This window comes from Haliaeetus albicilla, chromosome 26 (genome assembly GCF_947461875.1).
Source record: "Haliaeetus albicilla chromosome 26, bHalAlb1.1, whole genome shotgun sequence".
In the NCBI taxonomy this organism is placed as follows: Eukaryota; Metazoa; Chordata; class Aves; order Accipitriformes; family Accipitridae; genus Haliaeetus; species Haliaeetus albicilla.
This window is the reverse complement of record NC_091508.1, coordinates 16952446-16971044: the sequence shown is the minus strand read 5'-3', so window position 1 is coordinate 16971044 and position 18599 is coordinate 16952446. Positions and strand designations below refer to the sequence as shown.

The window sequence follows — 18599 nt, the reverse complement described above, 5'->3', positions numbered from 1 at the left end:
TTGTTACATGCTTTCGGAATATTTTTTTGTGTGAAAGCATACTGTCTAGGTTTTTTTGTGCCAGCTCCGTAGTATTTCTGCACCTTTAAAGATTAACAAGACAGTAGCTGTGTATATCAGAATTAATGGGGCAGCATGACAGTGCAGGGAGAAGTGCATTTTGAGTGTGTGTGAAAATGCCTTATTACTGTAGTCTTCTGTGCATGTTTTCTTGTGTTTTTTCCCTTCTTTAAGCAGGTGTGTGGAGGGAGGCATTCCCATGGCATACAAAGAGTGCTTATGAGATTTACTGTACTCATGCAGAACATTTAGCAGAATTCTTCCTGTGCCGGTATTCTTTGGTTGAAGCTGCTGTACGCAGAACTAGAGAAAAGTTCATTGTTTCAAAGCCTGCTCCTTTCAGAAAAGGCAAAGACTGGAAAGGAGATGCTCATTTGGATCCCTTCCAGTAGGGATACTTAAATTTTGAGAAACACGTTTGTCTGTGCAAATCTGCAAGGGTTCTGGCTACTACTCTGTTTGGGCAGATGCTTCTTAATTCCTTAAGGGGAACAAAAGGAATAAGAAATGTGAGACAAGAGGCCCTGCTGTCTCCTGGTTAGTAGTAAAACCAGCATGCAACAGGGAGTGGGTTACACCTCTGAAAAAGCTGTTTCTTTTCAACTGGATGTGTTCTGGGAGTCCTCCAAAGAGTTTGGCACAGATAGGTCAATGCAACTTGTTAGTCCTTCAGACGACGATTCTATCAATACCACTTGTATGTTATATTCTTAATCGCTGAAACAACCTTGTAAAGCTTAAACAAACGGCTTCCATTTCTGCAGAGGCTGCAGGAAAGCATATTATAGTAATAAGGCTGAGTTTAGAATAGAGGAGATCCCAGTACCGCAGCACTGAAAAGATCTTAAAATTGCTCTCTGGTTTGCATTGTTGAAAGGATGCATGGTGTTGTATTGTGCTGCAGTGCAATATGCATTGCAATGCTGAGCTTTTAAGTATCAGCAAGGGGTATGGAGTGTCAGGTGGACAGCACACATTCATTAAACCCTTCATGTGCTGCTGGCAAGGGGCTTGCAGTCAGTGCTTTCAGGACAATGAAAGCTATATACTAACTGTCAAATGTGTTAACAGTTATGTTCAGATTTCTTATTCAGGATACGATCACTTGAAGAACATATCAATATTTTAAAATGAAATCATTAGTTGGATGTGGGGTAATGAGAGATGCAATCATCTGTGCTAATTGGGATAATTGAATTTCACGTTTCTCCCAGCATCAGTTGATAATCATAAAATGATCCCCCTTTCGTCATCTCAGTGCAGCTCCTACAGCTTTATGAAGATTTTTCTCTTCCTTGAAAGCATCCTGCTAAAGGCAGGCAAATTTGCCTAGGCATGAGTGTCATCTGCTGCAGCAACTCATGCTTTAATAGGCTGGCTGACCTTTGGATATGGAGTAGCACCTTCTACTGGGTGGAGTTTTAAAAGCATGCCTGTGTATCTAAGGACCAGTGTTTTTACTGTGAAAGGGTCTCTCCTTTAGATCAGGTGAAGGAGACTTGTGCATCAGCAGAATCAGAACTGGGTTGTATTGACTTCATGACCTTAATTTATGAACTTCTTGGGTTCAGAATCTGCTACTTTATTGCAGTTTAAGAGACTGAAGCACTGTGCGGCCCATTCTTTGAGTGCTACTACAATGCAATCAAAAAGCCTAATTACAATCATACTTCTGAAGAGGTGTCTAATCACTGCAAATAAAAATTGGAGCCCCACAGAATGTGTGTGCATGCAAAGATTATCCAGTTAATTTAAAGGAGATTTTAAGTTTAATTTTATATACATGTATTTTTAATTTTAGGAACCTTTCAAAGAAATACCAACCCAAAAAGAACTCCAAAGAGGAGGAAGAATACAGGTATGTTCATGATCCACTGCTGGGTGAGCATGCATTAATGGAGGAAGGGGAAAAGTTTGGGTTACCAGCTAGGATTTGGCTTGTAAACCGAAGATTTTAAAGTCAAGTTAAGAGTATAGAAATCATAGATGCAGAAATAGGCTTATATGGTACCTAGTAAGGAGTGGATTTTCAAAGTTTGGATTTGGTCTGCAACTACTCAATTCCCTTTATGTTATGGTTTCTGAGTGCCCAGTTTGGGGGTTTTTGTTTTGTTTTTCATGTACCTTAAAAACTTTATGCCAGACTATATGATCCTGGCCCTTTGAAGTGAATGACCAAACTCTTCAACTACTTTCAGCAGGAACAGTAACAGTTGCTAATTTTATCATGAAACTTAAGCAGTCTGCCTAAGTATTAAATTACTCAAATGGACTGACAACACAGATTAGTAACCTACTAAAGGGATAATGTTACAACACCACAGAGAAACCAGTGGTTCTTGAAGAGTAGGGTGAAGGGTGTAGTTTGTACTTCCAGTATCCTGGGAGGGATGGACACATGGCTTGCTGCTGTTGAAGGATGTTGCATAGCCTCAGCTGACTGCTGTTGATTCATGTATTTGGACTATATGTCCCTGATGGCATGGGACTAATGTAGTGCTCACAGATAGCGATGGCAGAGTCAAAGCACAGCTCCTTCACTGGGTGACACTGCGGACATGGATACAGGTGATGATAGACCACATGTTAAGAACATTCCTGCCCTTGATGAAATTAAAGATACTCTTTAAAGAGAACTTTCTAGAGGAGGAGCTTTTCCAACAGACAGGATATAAGCCAGAGCAAGAACCTTTTTCTTTAGAACGCTCTGACTCTGAAGTTTCTCAACGTCAGTGTTTTGTAATGCATCAGCGTTGAACAAAGGCATTGCAGAGTCTGACCCTGCAGCCTTGTATTGCAGGAGGCTGCTCTGCCTCTGGAGAGCCCAGCAGCAGACTCAAACCCTTGACCTTGAAATTTGAAACGTTTGAAACGAGTTTGGATACGGGTCCAACTGTATGATTATATTAATTTAGATTTTTGGGTCAGCCCCCCAAGCTGCTGTATACAGTTACTCTAGTGGCTTGTATTAACAGAGATAACAGCCTTTTCATTTTCTTTTTAATTTATTTTTAGTAACATTGTTTGTGAATCAGTTATTTATGCCATTGTTTCCTGAGATATTGATGTTTACACAAGGAAGCTTACGCTACCAGCACATCAGCTGTTTTGGTTTGTACCCGGGATTAGGAATAAATCTGCCTTTGGGTAGCTATACCATAAATGGGTATTTTGAGTTTACTACAACCTTTTTTGATTCATCATTCGTTGCTGGAAAAGGATATTGGAGTTAAATGATTCATGTGATGTGGCACAGAAGATCCTGTGCATCCTTTGCCCTTTTAAATACAGTGTTCACCTCAGTATAGTTTCCTCATGTCTCTAAACAATGTCTGGGGATTTGTCATGCGACCTTTCGGGGCCTCGGACACTGCTTTGAGACAGCCTGTCTAAAAATGATCTGTTTTCAAGCTTATTGTCAGTCTGTAGTTCTGTTGCTTTGATCCCCTGTCTTTTGCAACTGAGATTTCTCTTGAGGCACCACAGCTTGACTGTGAATGTGGCTGCTTGTACTGGACTATATTTTTAGTCTCTTTTTTTAGTTTCTTTTTTTCTGTTTCTTTTCTCTGATGCCTTTTTCATCCCTACTTGTGACACTTCCTTCTATTTCCTCTAAATCTCTCCCTCTTTGCTTTGCTTTTTCACCTTTAGGTGATAATATCAGTGTAGACTGCTACCATTTAATATTAATCGTTTTTCTAATATGTACAAGTGCAGTGCTTCAAAGCTGCTGTTTTCCAGCTGACCAGCGCAGCCAGCTGGGGTATTTAAATGCAGCTCTGTTGGCTCTGTGCTGAATATGCTAGTGACATAATCTGCTGTTTTGAAATTGTGTGCACAGATGTTCGTTTCTTCCTTTTAATAAGACATGGAATGTCATTTAAGAGATTATTTTAGACAAAAAATAAACTTTGCAATGGAAGGTCCTAAAAAATATGAGTTGACAATGAACACCTGGTTAGTAAACTCATTACCTTTTTGAAAACTTTATAAACTATAGCTGATTTAAATCCAATTTACACTATGAAAAGTTTTCTTTTCTGTACTATGCTAGCCAAAAATTGGTTGCTTAGGATTTTGCCTGGTAGAGTGTACTGATGACTCTGCGCACTGAATTGTAAGGACTTGAAAGAGTGTAACTAGAAATGTTTGGTGAATAGTGAAGTCCCAGAGCTGTGCTGATAAAAAATGTGGCACGCTAAAACTGTGATATTTTAAGAGCCAATGTCAAACTGTCTAAATTGAGATAAATTTACCAGACAACTGTCAGTGTGTGGGGTAGGCTTCCTTTTGAGAAGTTCCTTCACGTGAATCTGTGCTAATCCATATTCAGTCTCACGCAGCAGTACTAAATGCTTAAGAAGGATACAACCTCCCTTTGCAGTGTGTCTCTCTGAAAAGAAAGGGACTAAAAGCAAAATGCATTTTTGTCCTCTGCAGGTACACATCAACTAGAGCCTTCCTAGCCACTTTAAATGAAATGAATGACTATGCCGGACAGCATGAGGTCATTTCAGAGAACATGACCTCTCTTATCACTGGAGAGTTAACACGCTATGTGCAGGAGCTGAAACAAGAGAGGAAATCGGTAATTGAACATTTTTTATTATTCACAATTAATTGCTATTTAAGACAGATAATTAGTGGTAGGGGAGTTCAATGTTAAGCAAAATTTATTTGTAGTTAATCAACAAGAGCTTCATTGAGAACCAAGCATTAAAAAAGTGGGTTGCGTGCCCTGGCCAAGTCACTGAACCTTTTGAATCAAATGTTATAAGATCAGACAGCAATGCCTTCAGGAGAATCCCTGCTAAATAAGGTCAGAGACCCATCTGTGCTTAAGGCTCTGTTAGCCAAAAGCTTGCTTAAGGAAGAGTCCAGTAGCACTGTGTAAAGCCTGAAATAAACAGAGAAACTGTATTACTGAGACTGATTGAAAGAATTACTAGGATCTCGGTTCAACATTTTCCTGTTTCTCAGCCAGATCTAGTCAACAGAACTTTCTAAAAAATTATTCTAATGAGAAATACGGGGTCTGTCTTGTTTTGTGTTGGTGGGGAATCTGGTTTTCAACCTGTTATACTTCAAGACTGGTAGAATTAGGAGCTTCATGTTAGTACTGTATTTTAGCTAGTAGTTTAGGAACCTATGTGCCTGCTACAGTAAATGTTCAAAGCTGATTAATTTGCATGTCATCAGCTCTGAAAGGCATATAGTTGAGATGTGATTTCTCTTCCTTATCTTGAACCCTTTTATCCCTGCAACAAGTGGGCATAAAGTAGCAATTCTAAGCATTATTGCTACAAACACTCATAACACAGGTATAAAATGACTAAACAAAGTGCAACAAGGCAAGGGAGCATCAGGGCATTCTGTTTCATTTTCAAACTGTTGGTCCATTATGGAAAGTGCAAAAATACTCTTGCTCAGTCCAACAAAACTTCTGCATTTATAAATAGTCCCACTAAATGTTAAGTATCTGTTGAAGTGCTGTTCAGGACCAGAGTCCTGGAAATTACCATCTTTTCCTAAGTATGGTGTTAGGATGGTAAGTCTGTCAACAGAGGAGTAGAATATATAGACATACCTTTAATTTGCAGAATGGTGTATAATCTTTCAGGGACATAATAGTTTGGCAGCAACATGGAAGGATGTTTTACATATAGCTGTGATGAGAATGGTTTCTCAGCCACTTCTATGACCTTTTATTCAGCATCGACTCTACAATAAGCAAAGCAAAAAAAAAAAAGAAGCATTCTAGTATGGCATTTTTCTGTCACTTCCAATGTTTTTACCTAACTTTTCAATTATATGGGTGTATAAGGTGACTGGAATATCTGTTAGACATTTTAAGTACAATAAAAGAGGACTTGCTATCTTTCTTGTAAAGAATGTGAGCAGTAACTGTATTTACCTCTTTTGTTTTGTCTGTAGACTTTTGTAGTAAGTATGGCTTAGATAAGTAATGGGTGAATGACAGGAAAATTATTTTAATATTGGTCAGCGATAACAGCAAAAAAACCAACTGACGGTATATTTACCTGCTGTTGCTGATAATTCTTAGCCTTTAACAGAAAACACTGTCAGTCATGGTTGGTTGTTTTGTTCTTGTAACATGAATATAAGCTATATGAATTACGAATCCTTGTCTGATTCCTGTAGACTTCTCATTTATGAGCAAATGGTGTTGAAAAGGAAAATGCTTCTGCCTTCAGGCATTTTTCATACATAGTCTCTCACTTCATACCATAAAACACAAATGCATCAATCGTGCTGGGATCTGCAGGAGGGGAAGGTGGTGGTTGTGTAAATATCACAGAGAGCTGATGCTTTGGGAAAACCTTTTATGATACAAATTGATGAATGGCTTGGTATTTCCAGAAATTTTGCTGGCAGAGTTCTCATGCTCACTGCTTGATATGTCGTCAGCTGTTATGCTACAAGTTCATAGAATCATTTAGGTTGGAAAAGACCCTTAAGATCATTGAGTCCAACCATTAACCTAACACTACCAAGTCCACCAAGTTGCTATAAGCTGTAAGAAAAGATGATCACTTCTGGGGCTAGGGCCACACGTAGGAATTGGGAGACCCATGTTCTTGTCCACAGAGTCTTGTATGATTTGAATTAAGTCGTTCAGTTGTCCAATTACCTGTTAAAATGGTACAAATTTCCAGTGATTTCAGTATGACTTGAGATAAATAAGCACCCTTGCTCTTTTTGTTGTAATTTCACAGCTGGAAGATAGAAATGATACACAGATGTGTCCTGAGTAGAACTCTGTGAAAGATGAACTCGAGTATAGCAGAAAGTGGTCAGGCAAATATATTGGACTTAAGAGCTTCCCTTTCCAAAGGAAGCTCCTATGATAGGCAGTAGGAATTGTGCATTTAATAGAGTCGTGCAGGATGAGGGTGGTGATCTTTAAATATGTGGGGTCTGATGCATGCCTGCATTACTGTGTTTTCATGCTCATTTAGCTCTATTGACGAAAGTGGAATTGCACCAGCAGATGATTGGGGTTGCACAAAAATAAATCACACTTCTTTTGTTTTTCCTTGACAAGTACAAGCCCATAGTCTGTAAGCAGCACAGAATCTAATAGTATATGAAGCCTTACATTGTTTTCATGCTGGATAAAATTCATTTGGCATGCAATTTTTACGTATGTTGGATTTGCTTGACAACTGTGAAAGGTGTACTTGATAGCTGCCTGTGTCATTTTTTTCTATATAAGCTGGTTACTAATGGTGAAAATAAGGGAAGAGGCAGCTAATCAAAAACAGGCAGGTCAGTCTGGACATTGGACAAGTGGGATGATTTGCAGATTCACAGTGGTTTGGTGCTGTTGTTCAAAAGACAGATACCTCCTTTTTCCTCTGGCCTGATCTGGGGCTTGGCAGGGTTCTGGGTTACCTTTAACATGCTTTGTTGCATGATGGGTTTTGATATCAGAAAGCATTAAGAAAAATCAGGCAAAGGCTCTTTTTGTGAAACTTGACTGTTTTTAGGAACAAAGGTCAATCAGTGTGTTAAGCTTTATGGTATTACACGTTTGCCTTCCATAGGATAGTCCTCGTTGATGTTACCACCATACCAGATGACTTGTTTTGCCCTCACAGTCACTGAAGTTAGGTGTACACCCTGCCTGGTTTTCACACACAGCGCATGTATGTATGTATGTAAGAGGGAGAGCTCCTCGTGCTGTTTCAGTTCTTCCCAGCTGTCTAGTGAAGTGAATCTCCTTATAGTACAGTTCCTCACTTCAACTTCTTCTTGTATTCTCTTGATCTTAGTGTGTCCATGCTCTCATGTGAGTAATTCTCATCTTCAGCTAGGATCTTGCTAGCTGCTTCAACTCTGAAATGTCAGTTCTACGCTACGTGTGAAGGTCATGCCCCATCCACCTTCATTTTGAGGTTATTGAGGCCAGATGGATGTGACTGAATTCCCCTTCACTGTACAAGGACCTCTATCACCAAGCCACACAAATGAGTTGGGGATCATGTCTCAGAGTGGTTCAGGGAAGAACTTGATTCTGCAGTCATTCTTTTTGCCACCCCAATTTCACAAAAACTACTTTGGGGCAGCTGTGGAAGGTGTCAAGTTTGAGCTGAGGGCCATATGGTATTACAAAATTGGGTCTTAATCTTGCTTGTCTGTGACAAAAGAAAAGGAGATGATCCCGGTAATGTCAAGAGGGGAGTTTGGATTTTACTTCACGAGTGTTAACAGTTAATACATTTCCGTGTTGAAAATGTACTGGAGTTCTTCTACTCCCACCCATTGCAACCGTTGCTGGTTGTGATAGGAGCTCCTAAGCAGACTCTCCATATGAGAGAAAGATGACCAGCATTTTGATTGCTTAGGTGAGGGGATCTGCTTCTCCACATTGCTGCACCTGCCAAGTTACTCAGCATGCTTTGTTCTATTTAAAAAAAAACAAACAAAAAACTAGATACTGGGGTTTTTTTGCTACCCTCTTTTTGGGTGACACCTAAGAGGACTTCTGAGCAAACATGTAGCTAGTGCGGACCAAGCACTGAGAACTTCCTTTTTTTTTTTTCTTAAAGCTTCACAGGAGGTAGCTTGGTTTAGGTATTCTCTCAACTATGGCTGAGGATAACCCTCAATACTGTAGTTTGTCTGGATAGAAATTCAAGAATTAATTCCTGGGACAATTCTGATTTAGATCTGTGGTTACAAACTAGGTCTGATGCATGATCTCCTCTGGGAGCAGCTGCTCTGTGTAGCCGTTGCTCATGTCAGCTTTGCTAAAAATGTATTTGGGAGTCATGAACTATCCCTCTTATTACTGCTGTTGCTTTCACCTCTACCTCCACCTCCCCTTGGGGCTAGGCTGGCTCCATACAATCAAGCATGAAAGTCAAGTACAAGCCAAGAGCTTTGCTGCAGACTGAACTGGTGCAGCACTGGGATTCTGTGGTTGGTAGAGAATTTACTTGATGTCAATACGTTCCATTTTGTGTCGGAATAGAAGGGGAATGGGGAATGAATGCATCCTTATGGGTACTGTGAGGGCAAAAATGGTCTGGTTCTTTATGGTGGAGTGTGTGCACCCTCCCTGTGTGTATTCATACAGGGGGTGTACATGTCAGAGAACTTTCTGTTTCTTGTAGGCTCTCAGGTGTTGACAAAGTAAATAATTGGAGGAATTCTGCCACGTTCGTTCATTCTGAATAGTGCCCTGTTCTGCAAATAGTCCTGTGGTTTTCAACAGGATTTCTCATGGCGTAATGCACCGTGCAAGCGTGAGACAGGATGGCAGAATACGACCCTGTCAAGCGCACAATGGATTTTTCCGTGTTGCATTTTGGATGTGCCTCAAGGTCTCTGTGTGTTTGGAGCACAGCTGTGCTTTGTGCTGCAGAGGTACAAAGAGACATTGCTGCCTTCCAGAAATGACAAACTAATGGCAAAGCGGGTAGTAGGAAGAGGAAAAGAGAGACAGTGAAAGGAAGTGATTTGCCAAACTTCAAACTTAAGGTTGATGAGATTCAAACTAAGCTTTCCCAAGCTGTTTTCTGTGACTAACTCACTTCCAGCTTACTGCCCCATGAATAGAGTTAGAATTATTTAGTTTTAATTGAAGGTTGTGAAAATTAAACATTAATAAATAGTTATTTTGCCAGATAGAAGCTTTGCAGGAGCTACTTATAAAGAGAAAGAAAACTCTGGGCATTTACAGATTTTGTTGTGCTTGATAAATACACTGCACAATGATCCAACTCCACATATTCATCCTCTCTTTCTTACAAGGTATTTCAGCTGTATTTCATTAAGTTAAGTTGTACCAGTAGAGTGTTAAGTAGTAGCTATAAGAAATGAAAGAATGCAGAAAACTGTTTAGGAAAGATCCTAATAAATTCTCTGTATTCTTACTGAGTTTTTGTTGGTTTTCCCCAAACTATAGCACAAATGTAATGAAAATGTGTTAAGTATTTGTACGTATCATCTAATTGTGCTGTGAAGAACTGTTCTGGGATGGAAAAAACAAGTGCTTATTACAAAAGTTTCCAAAAACATTTTTTGTGGGAAACTAATAATAACATCCCATCCAGTTGAAAGGTATAAGATGAACTTTGGATTTAGCAGGGTTAAAGTTGAGACCACTGTGGACTTAATGTCCCACTCTTCCCAGTTTTGAATGGGCACATTGAACTATGAAATAATAGTTCAAATAAATAAATTGGCTTTTGTTTACTACAAGAAGGATTCTGATTGGGAAACAAAATATGGTTACAAACAAGTGTAGTTAAATTTTCTGTGAATTAGCCTGAATATTGCAGTGCAGAGCAACAGCCTGTTAGAGGGACGAGGTGAGAGATGTCTTCTATCAGCAGTAACATTTCCTGCTCAGTGCAAAACTGTGAAACGCCTGAGGGTGAGCGAGGTTGAGTATCGGCCATGTATGTGTTTTTCTCTTTGCTCTATCCAGACAGCCACAGAGATCGGCCTAAAATGAAAGAGCAACAATAAAGCCATACTAGTAGAGCATATCTTAACTGTGTGCGAATGCTGTTCATCCAAGGCCTAAGGTACATGACACATGTGGGCATGTTTAGCTGGCATTTTAATTAACATTCAACATTTTATATATCTGATGCAGGTCTTAACAGTTGTGTGTGGGTATATGCATAAATGAAGGCTATATGGAAACAGCTAAAAGGTTGCAGCTATTTAAAGAAATAAGTATTTCTTTGCCTGTTGAGGCATTAACTTGTACCTCTTCTAGTTTTCTCACCGCTGCAGGAGTTGTATGGGACTGTCACAGACCATTTCTATGGAGGAAGGAGACATTCTGTTGAGTGAGATGGCATCTCTTGGTTGTGGATCAGTGGCAGAGAAGCGTTGTAACAAGACTGGGAACTAGAAAAGGTGGAAGCTAGAGTAGCATGCTCCTTTATTCTCACTGAAGGATTTAAAAACACAAACATCTTTTCTTCATACCTTAGTTTTTAGTAGTAATGTTGGATCTCTGTTTGAAAAGCACATAGGTTTCCTCTCATAGAGCACTTTGGCACAGCTGGGCTTTTATGGACATGATTAGCCCCCAAGGATGGATTTGAGAGTGGGGTACATGATCTCCAAACAACCTGTCATACCTGTGTTTGTGCTCACTGAATCTAGGGCCTTCTGGCCTGCTGCTGTGAAGCCAGATGGTTCAGCAGGACTTCTCGAAGAGTTGGCCAGTGTAGCAGAGTGCTCTTGAGGACCCCTGTAGCTTTGCTCCCATGGAGTTGTCCTGCTAAGCTGTAGGAGTGCAGTGCTGCTCTGCTGAGGGAGGAGCACAATGCACGGTTGTCTCTGTGTCTGAGAAGTTACTTGGTTCTGAGTTACGATTCCCACTATAAGGGCTTAATCTGTCATATGTAGCATGAAACGGCAAGTTACCATAAAAACTACTGCCACAGCATCTTTTAGGTTTATGCTAATCGCCGACCATCATTCTGTTGTCACGTCTCCTAGCAGGCTTGAGCAGCTAGTTCTGGTTGTCTTGTGCGGCTGATCTGGTCTTTGTCTGAAGCCTGAGAAACTTTGGTCTTAGTGGTCTGTAACTGGAGTTCCTATGGAATGCACTACTTCAGGAGGAGGCAATTCAAGTCAAATTAACATCAAGCTTGAGCAGTTACTCATACAACCTGTTTCAGGTTTGACCTAGTTGATAGGCACATGTTAGGAATAACATTCATATGGGAGGTTGCAAAGGAGAACAGGGTTATGCCACACAATATTAAGAAGTAGTGCTGATGAACGTGTGTGAAGATAGTCATGTGTTTCATGTCAACATTCATAGGACTGTATTACGCTACTCTTATTACAAATGAGAACGATAAGACCTCAAGAGCATGTTGCTATTCTTGGAAACAAAGATTTCTGAGGAGATTGTTTCCTGTCTTTGCAGCCAGGAAAAGCAAAACATTTGACAATGCTTTTAGCAAATTGAGCTGAGAAAATTGAGGAAAAAATAATGTTCTCTAATTTCCGTCTCTGGAATGCTTTAAACACTGGCCATTATTTTAGGAATCACTTGTAACAAAAATGGAGATAGAGTTTGAATTGGAGGAGGAAGTACTTACATTGCTAGGGCTGTGTTTATATTGACTATCAATATGAGCTGAGAGCTACAGAAGGCAAAGGTGACAGTTTTTTCAGTGTGTTGTATTATCTAGTTTGAAAACAGAAAAGAGAATGAAGCAGCCTTGTCATATATCTCTCTTTTGAAAATTCTTAAGTAGGATGTTGTCAAATGAACCATATGCTATGCATATAAATTAACTAAGACTATTTTTCTGACTATTTCTAATATAAACAGACTGTAGATGTGCAAATCTTAAGTTTAACCATGTAATCAATTGCTGTTTACTTCCTTAAGAAAAACAAGGCTGTCTTGTTACAACCTTTCTTAAAGTATTTCACATGGTCAGGTTTTGATACAGCATAAGCAGCCCTGTTGTCATGCTGGTAGTCAGGCAATTTGTTAATTTAAAACTGCACAGGAATTCTTCCGCAAAATTATTGGACTGCATTGTCCTTCATAAGGTGCTTTTAACTACGTCTTGCTTTTCTACTACTCTTCTCAAAAGGTAAGGAAGAAGATAAGAGGCATCTTCTAACACGCATTTGTTGTCTGCTCTGAGAGCTGTGTGGCTATGTAAACCCTCTTGCATACCAAGAAAGTTTTGCAAAAATATCCCACTGCTACTTATTTTAATGGTGTTGGCAGTAACAGGCGCTGTATTGTAGGTAGCTCGGTCGCTGCACCCAGTGTTTTGATCAACATGGCTGAAATCTGAGCCTAACAAAAGTCAATGAGAGTTTTGTCTTTGATTGTGCAGCAGCCAGAATTTCTCCCCAGCTGTTACGAACACAGTCAGCATGGTAATGAGGAGAGCACACCGATTGGTATGACTTGATTTAAAAAGCAAAAAACTCACGCGTACAGTGTGTGTGTATGTGGATTTCCTGCTCTTCCTAAAACTCTTCTTTCTTTACTGTAGCTGAGTATTCCTTGAGCTGGGAGGTTTTAGAATATAATGAATGCTCTTTTTAAAAAAAGTTGATCTAATCCACAGTCTTCACAGAAGCAACTTAATGCTGTGCTGAAAAGCTCTCAAGTCTTAACAACTCTTGTGAGATCACCTGAAACCTAGATTATTGGGTCTTACCCTGTGAGTGTAGAATGGATGGAGGCATCCAGTCAAAAAACACGGCCAAGTATGGATTGTTCAGAGCACCCTGTGACATCCTAACTGCATTGTGCTATAACACACAGGAAAAATGGACAGTCGTGATCATGTAGCCAGTATGGTTTGAGTTTGGGTAATGCTGCTATGTTTTAAGCTATTGAGTAGGTCTAATGGTTGGATAAAATATTTCTCAGGGAAATGTTAAAGTTGGCATGGTGACTACTAGCCTAAGACTCATAAGTATAGATAAAGGTGATTTAGGGAGGTCGGGTAGTGAACACTAATAAAAACAAAACTGTCACTTTACCATGTTTTTAATGTGTGCTTCAAATGCTGTGGATGTGGCAGAAAAGTCTGGAGGAAATCGTGGCATGTGAACAACCAACACTGCTGCTGCAAATGTCTTAATGGCATGCTTGAAGTGTGATTCGTTAATTTGGTATCTTGCTCGTAATCTGAGTTTTTTAAATAGAAAGCCTGATTAAGGTGCATTAGTATGGACATTCAGCTTGGGGAGAAAAAAAAAAGTAGTATTCTATATTGTATCAACTACTCTAAATTCATCACTGTGTGCTGCTGAAATGTGGTGACTAATTAAGAATGGTGGTTTTCCATATGATTTGCTAAATCATTTGTCATGTTCCTATTTGCTGAACCATCAGGTGTAGAATAACCAATTATTTGATTTAAATTGGAACTTCTATCTTGAAATCTTATCAAGGAAGAGTTGATCTTAAAGTTATTTTTGCTGAATCTTTTGGGGGGAAAAAGCTACAAGACATTTGCTGTTAAAGAAGATTGTAAAGGAAATGAGTTTGCAGAAGTTGAAGGTAGTACAGGGTTTGAGGAAACTGGAGGCTTCTTGTATGACTATGAGCAGATCACTTAACCATACGGTTTCGATTTTTCTTACCCATAAAATGGAGGCAGTGAAGAAATACACAACTAGTTTGAAGGTCACACTTAAGTTGCTTTATACAAAAATGAATTTTCAGAAGGCAGAAATCATCCTTTGAGGGCAAAAGATTTACAAAAGCAGAAGTGCTCTCAATACATATTGCATCTGTTATCATGTGTAGTTTTATCTCCCATAACAAGGATATATATGGGATAACACAACAAGAATTGGGGGTTATAAATATATTTAGAAAATGTTTGAACTAAAAAAGGCAATATTGCACTGAAATCTCCAAAATGTAGTGCACCTGTATTTATCAGATTGTTACTTGACATTGGTTCCTTGGTTTCACTATTTAATAATCTTCAGTAATGCCCATTTTACATCTTGGTGCTCCATTTCTGTAAAAGAGCTGCTCAAAAAAAAAAAAAAAAAGGCAAAATACAGAAAGATGCAGCCATACCATACCGCTCACGCTTACTGCTTCTCGTGTGTACTTGTAGGACCCTGTAGAGTTTATTTTACAGAGAAGGTAAATTTGGAAATAACAGGTATGGCTTGTGCAAAATTAAAGTTACATTACTGATTAACTGCAAAGTGGCTTAAAAATGTGTGCTCAGGGTAGTCCTGTTATCTGATATGCTTTTGATTCCAAGTTCATCCTTCAGCCCCTATATACAATTGTGTTCTGTTAAATTAACCTGGCATGTTGTTTTCCTAAGGTTTATGGGTCATTGACAGTATTAGGTTTCATGCAGGCCAGCTGTTCCCAAATCAAGTCCCTTCGTACGCTCCAGCAAAATCAGAGCCAGCGAAGAGGGGAGCACGCAAGCAAAGGCTGATGGAGGCAGGAAACGCAGTACGAAGGCAGACAAGTAATTTTACTTGCGGCTTCACTGTTAAGAGACTTTCACGAATTCTATGCTCACTAGCAAAATGTTGAAAAATGTGGTGTTAAATTACAGTTGTTCCTTGGGACTGTTTTCCTAAACTCTAATTACAAAAGCAAGCCTGAAGTGAGGAGCGTTTCAAGGAAGATGTGGTATCTGTCACATGCAGAGTTGAAAGGAAATGAGGATCTACAAAAGGAACTGAGATCTACTTGGAGCCTTTCCCAACCACCCCAGCAGTTTTACAGTTATGTGTGGGGTTTTTTTAATGTCATAACGTGGTGACTGAGTTTTTGGAGAAGCCTAGCATGGTAGGCGGGGGTCTGAACTGCACAAGCACCATCAGGGTTCATGGCAAAGGTGTCTCTCCCCAGGCGCGGCAGTGCCAGGCTGTCAGCTGCGCTCCCTTCGATGGCCCGGCTGCTGCACGCTCTCGCGCCTCGGTAGGCAGGAGTAGAGCCAGAGCTGAGAATGGCACATGCCCAGGATTAAAAGCATTACTGACATTGTGCCTCTCTTCTCTCCTTTGAGAATTTTTGTGCAGAGATAAACACTGTCCAGAAAGTTAAAGCTATAGAGTATCCCTATGTACAATAGGTGAGCATCCCTCTTTAACAGCCAGTGTTTGGGACTATAGGTAATAGTATCCAGAGCATTCAGGATAGTGTGGTAGTGTTCTGTTCTTGCAGGCAAGTTGAAGGTTGTGATTTTTAAGGCAATACAAGTCTGTTGGATGTGGTGTGACAGAGAATTGCAGTTTTGGGTTTTTTTTACTGGCATGTCTGGTGGAGCCAGAAAGGCAGCTAGGAAGTGTCACTAGCACGTTTGCTCCAGAAACCTGCCTCTGACAGAGGAAAATACCAGTTGCTTTAGTGGAAGATGTAGGAAACCAAGTAGCTGCCGATTATAAAGTGCTTGCAGGCACATTTTTCTAATTTTGGCAGTTTGTGGCAGGCTCCTGTTCTGTAGCCGGAGCTTTTCTACCCTGACAGACTGTTGATATCATGTTGCTTAAGATTTATCTAGTGTCTGATTATGCATGGGCCTGAGAATACATTAATTCTAGTGAGTTGCAGTGGGATTATCTGGCAATATCAGACCTTTATTTTTCAAGTTTACTGCATGAAACCATACCTGTACTAGGGTAAAACATCCTATTTGCCAGTAAATAATACAGCAGAAAGGCATCTCTCTTCCTATTTGTAGCTTGCTGTATTATTTATTTTACAAGGTGGTTTGTAAGGTAAGCAACCTGTTCTAGCAGTCAGTTGGGGGCTGCCTTCCCTGTTTGGAGCTGGGTCATTGACTTATGCAGTGATCTCGAACGAATTGCTTATCCTGAGGAAAAGTGAGGTGTATGGAAGATAGAGTGTGTAACATCTAAAGCATATTAGATTCTCTGGTGATGAGCGTTGTGTAAGGGCTAAGAACGGTTATTTAAACCAACTAGAATTAAGAGTCTTGCTCCAAAAGGCATGTCAGGAGAAGTTCCTTTTCATTTAGTACGTAGCTGATATCTCATATTTAAAACTTCTGTAACACCTTTTTGTGTGCACACACGCACGCACACCCCCAGTGTGTGGGAGAGGAGGGTTTCTGGAGGGACCCAAAGAATTGAATACCTCTCGAGAATGAACAGCTGGCCTTGCACACGCAGCCAGTAACTAGGAAGAAAAGGGTTTTGTGTTGAGTCTGAATGAAAATCAGGACAAATACCAGTTGTTAGAATGTGCCAATCAAGGGCATCTTGGTAAATTCCATGTAGAGAGAAATTTTAATTTGGAGCTAGTGTTCAGTCAGTAACCAAAGAAATACTCTTCAGATAAAAGTGCTTCAGATTTCTTGGTATGGGAAACCAATAATTATGAAATACAGTGAACAATACAAGGTAGAATTGCTAAAGGGATTAATTAGCCTTAGTCTAACTAACCATTATAATTGATGCAAATATACATCTGCAGCCTGCTGAGACATTAGATAGTCATCACACACCTGCTCGATTTATCAGTGTTGCAGAACACAGCTGTCAGAATCATTTCTGTTTTGGTTTTGGTTTTTTCTTTTTTTTTTCCCTTGAACTCCTTGAGCATAATTGACTGTTTGTTCTTTTGTTGTTCAAAATGTTTTCTTTTTCTCTTTTCTTTTTCTAAACAGCACTTCCATGATGGTAGAAAGGCACAACAACATATTGAAACTTGCTGGAAACAACTTGAAGCAGTAAGTGGAAACTTCCTCAGATGTGACATTTAAGTCATTTTTATACTGTTTTCACAGACACTGTTCCAAACATTGTATTTGGAAAAAGAATGGTGTATGGATAAAAGCCGTAGAAGTGGGATTTTTAAAACTGTGCTGTCTTAAATACGCTGGTAGACACAAAAAAGTCTGGTTTAATAGTACACTTGGCTTTCTGTGGGATCTGTGTTGATCATGAGTAGCATTTTATTTGATATGACTTGAAAAGTGTGCTAACCATTGCTGGAAATGCAGAGTCCCTGAGGGTCCTATTCAGATACTCCACTCTAAGCTGAATAGCTTCATATTGCATGAATAAATTGAATGGGAACATCTCTTGAGTAAGGTGCCATTTCTCAAAAGTAAATACATTGGAATTGTCATTCACGTGATGAATGAGAAGTGAGATTGTAAGTAGAGGAAACGATAAAGAAAGGGGGCATCAGTAACCAAAAGTCCTACTCGCAAATATATGCATCTTAGTAACTCCCTTGTGCATTACAAAAACGAGGGAGTTAAGTGTTGGAAGGGAGTGATTTGGTCTACGAGAGCAGAAGAGATGCCAACAGGGAAAAATACTGAAATACTAGTGATGTTGGTAGAATCAAGCAGCCTGAAGAATGGAACAAAAAATGTGTTTCTGGTAACTTTGGTTTTTGAACTGCTTTAGTATGGAGAAGTATTCCAATGTAAACAAGTGAGTTCTAAAATCTGACAGTTGTTAGAGCAGATCAGTTCAGGGGCAGGTGTTGTTTTAGGTAGATTTTGGTATCATGTTTGTTTCCCGTAATGAAGGCTTCCATTTTTCCTTTTCAGAGCAAAAGGCGGTTTGAACGTGATTGCAAAGAAGCTGATCGAGCGCAGCAGTATTTTGAGAAAATGGATGCTGACATCAATGTTACAAAAGCAGATGTTGAAAAGGTGAGCCAGAGGGTGGAGAGACTGTTTGTAAACATGGATGTGATGGGTTTAGTTCCTCAATCCCATTGGTAGGATAAACCTTCTGAGGCTTAATGCCTCACTTAAGTCAGTCTGTAGGTTAATTAAAAATAGGGAGATCTCTGCAGAGACCTATATTTGCATAAAAATTCTAAACAGATACAGTCAGTTTTCTTCAGGAAGGTGATATCTGAGTTTAACATAGCTGACATGGCCCCAAATGAGCTTATGCAAAATCAGTTTTAACTAACACCCCAGATTCTGTGACAGTCAAGCTTGTGAGGGCTCCCTGAGGGGTGCTTGCAGTTACCACACGTTGTTGGTCGCTCTGTGATTCAGGTAGAGCTAAACTTTCTGCCTTTTGAG

The 18599-nt window shown here is 39.7% G+C and overlaps 1 protein-coding gene across 22 annotated transcripts in view; it reads left to right on the top strand.

Moving 5' to 3' along the window:
* The window catches only part of FNBP1 (formin binding protein 1), a 101698-nt gene that overhangs the window by 36025 nt on the left and 47074 nt on the right, over positions 1-18599 (top strand). For all 22 annotated transcript variants that reach the window (XM_069770556.1, XM_069770572.1, XM_069770571.1 and 19 more), the window contains exons 3-6: positions 1862-1918; positions 4501-4648; positions 17214-17276; positions 18111-18215. In XM_069770556.1, the coding sequence (XP_069626657.1) occupies positions 1862-1918; positions 4501-4648; positions 17214-17276; positions 18111-18215 (373 nt within the window). The remainder of the gene's footprint in view (positions 1-1861; positions 1919-4500; positions 4649-17213; positions 17277-18110; positions 18216-18599) is intronic.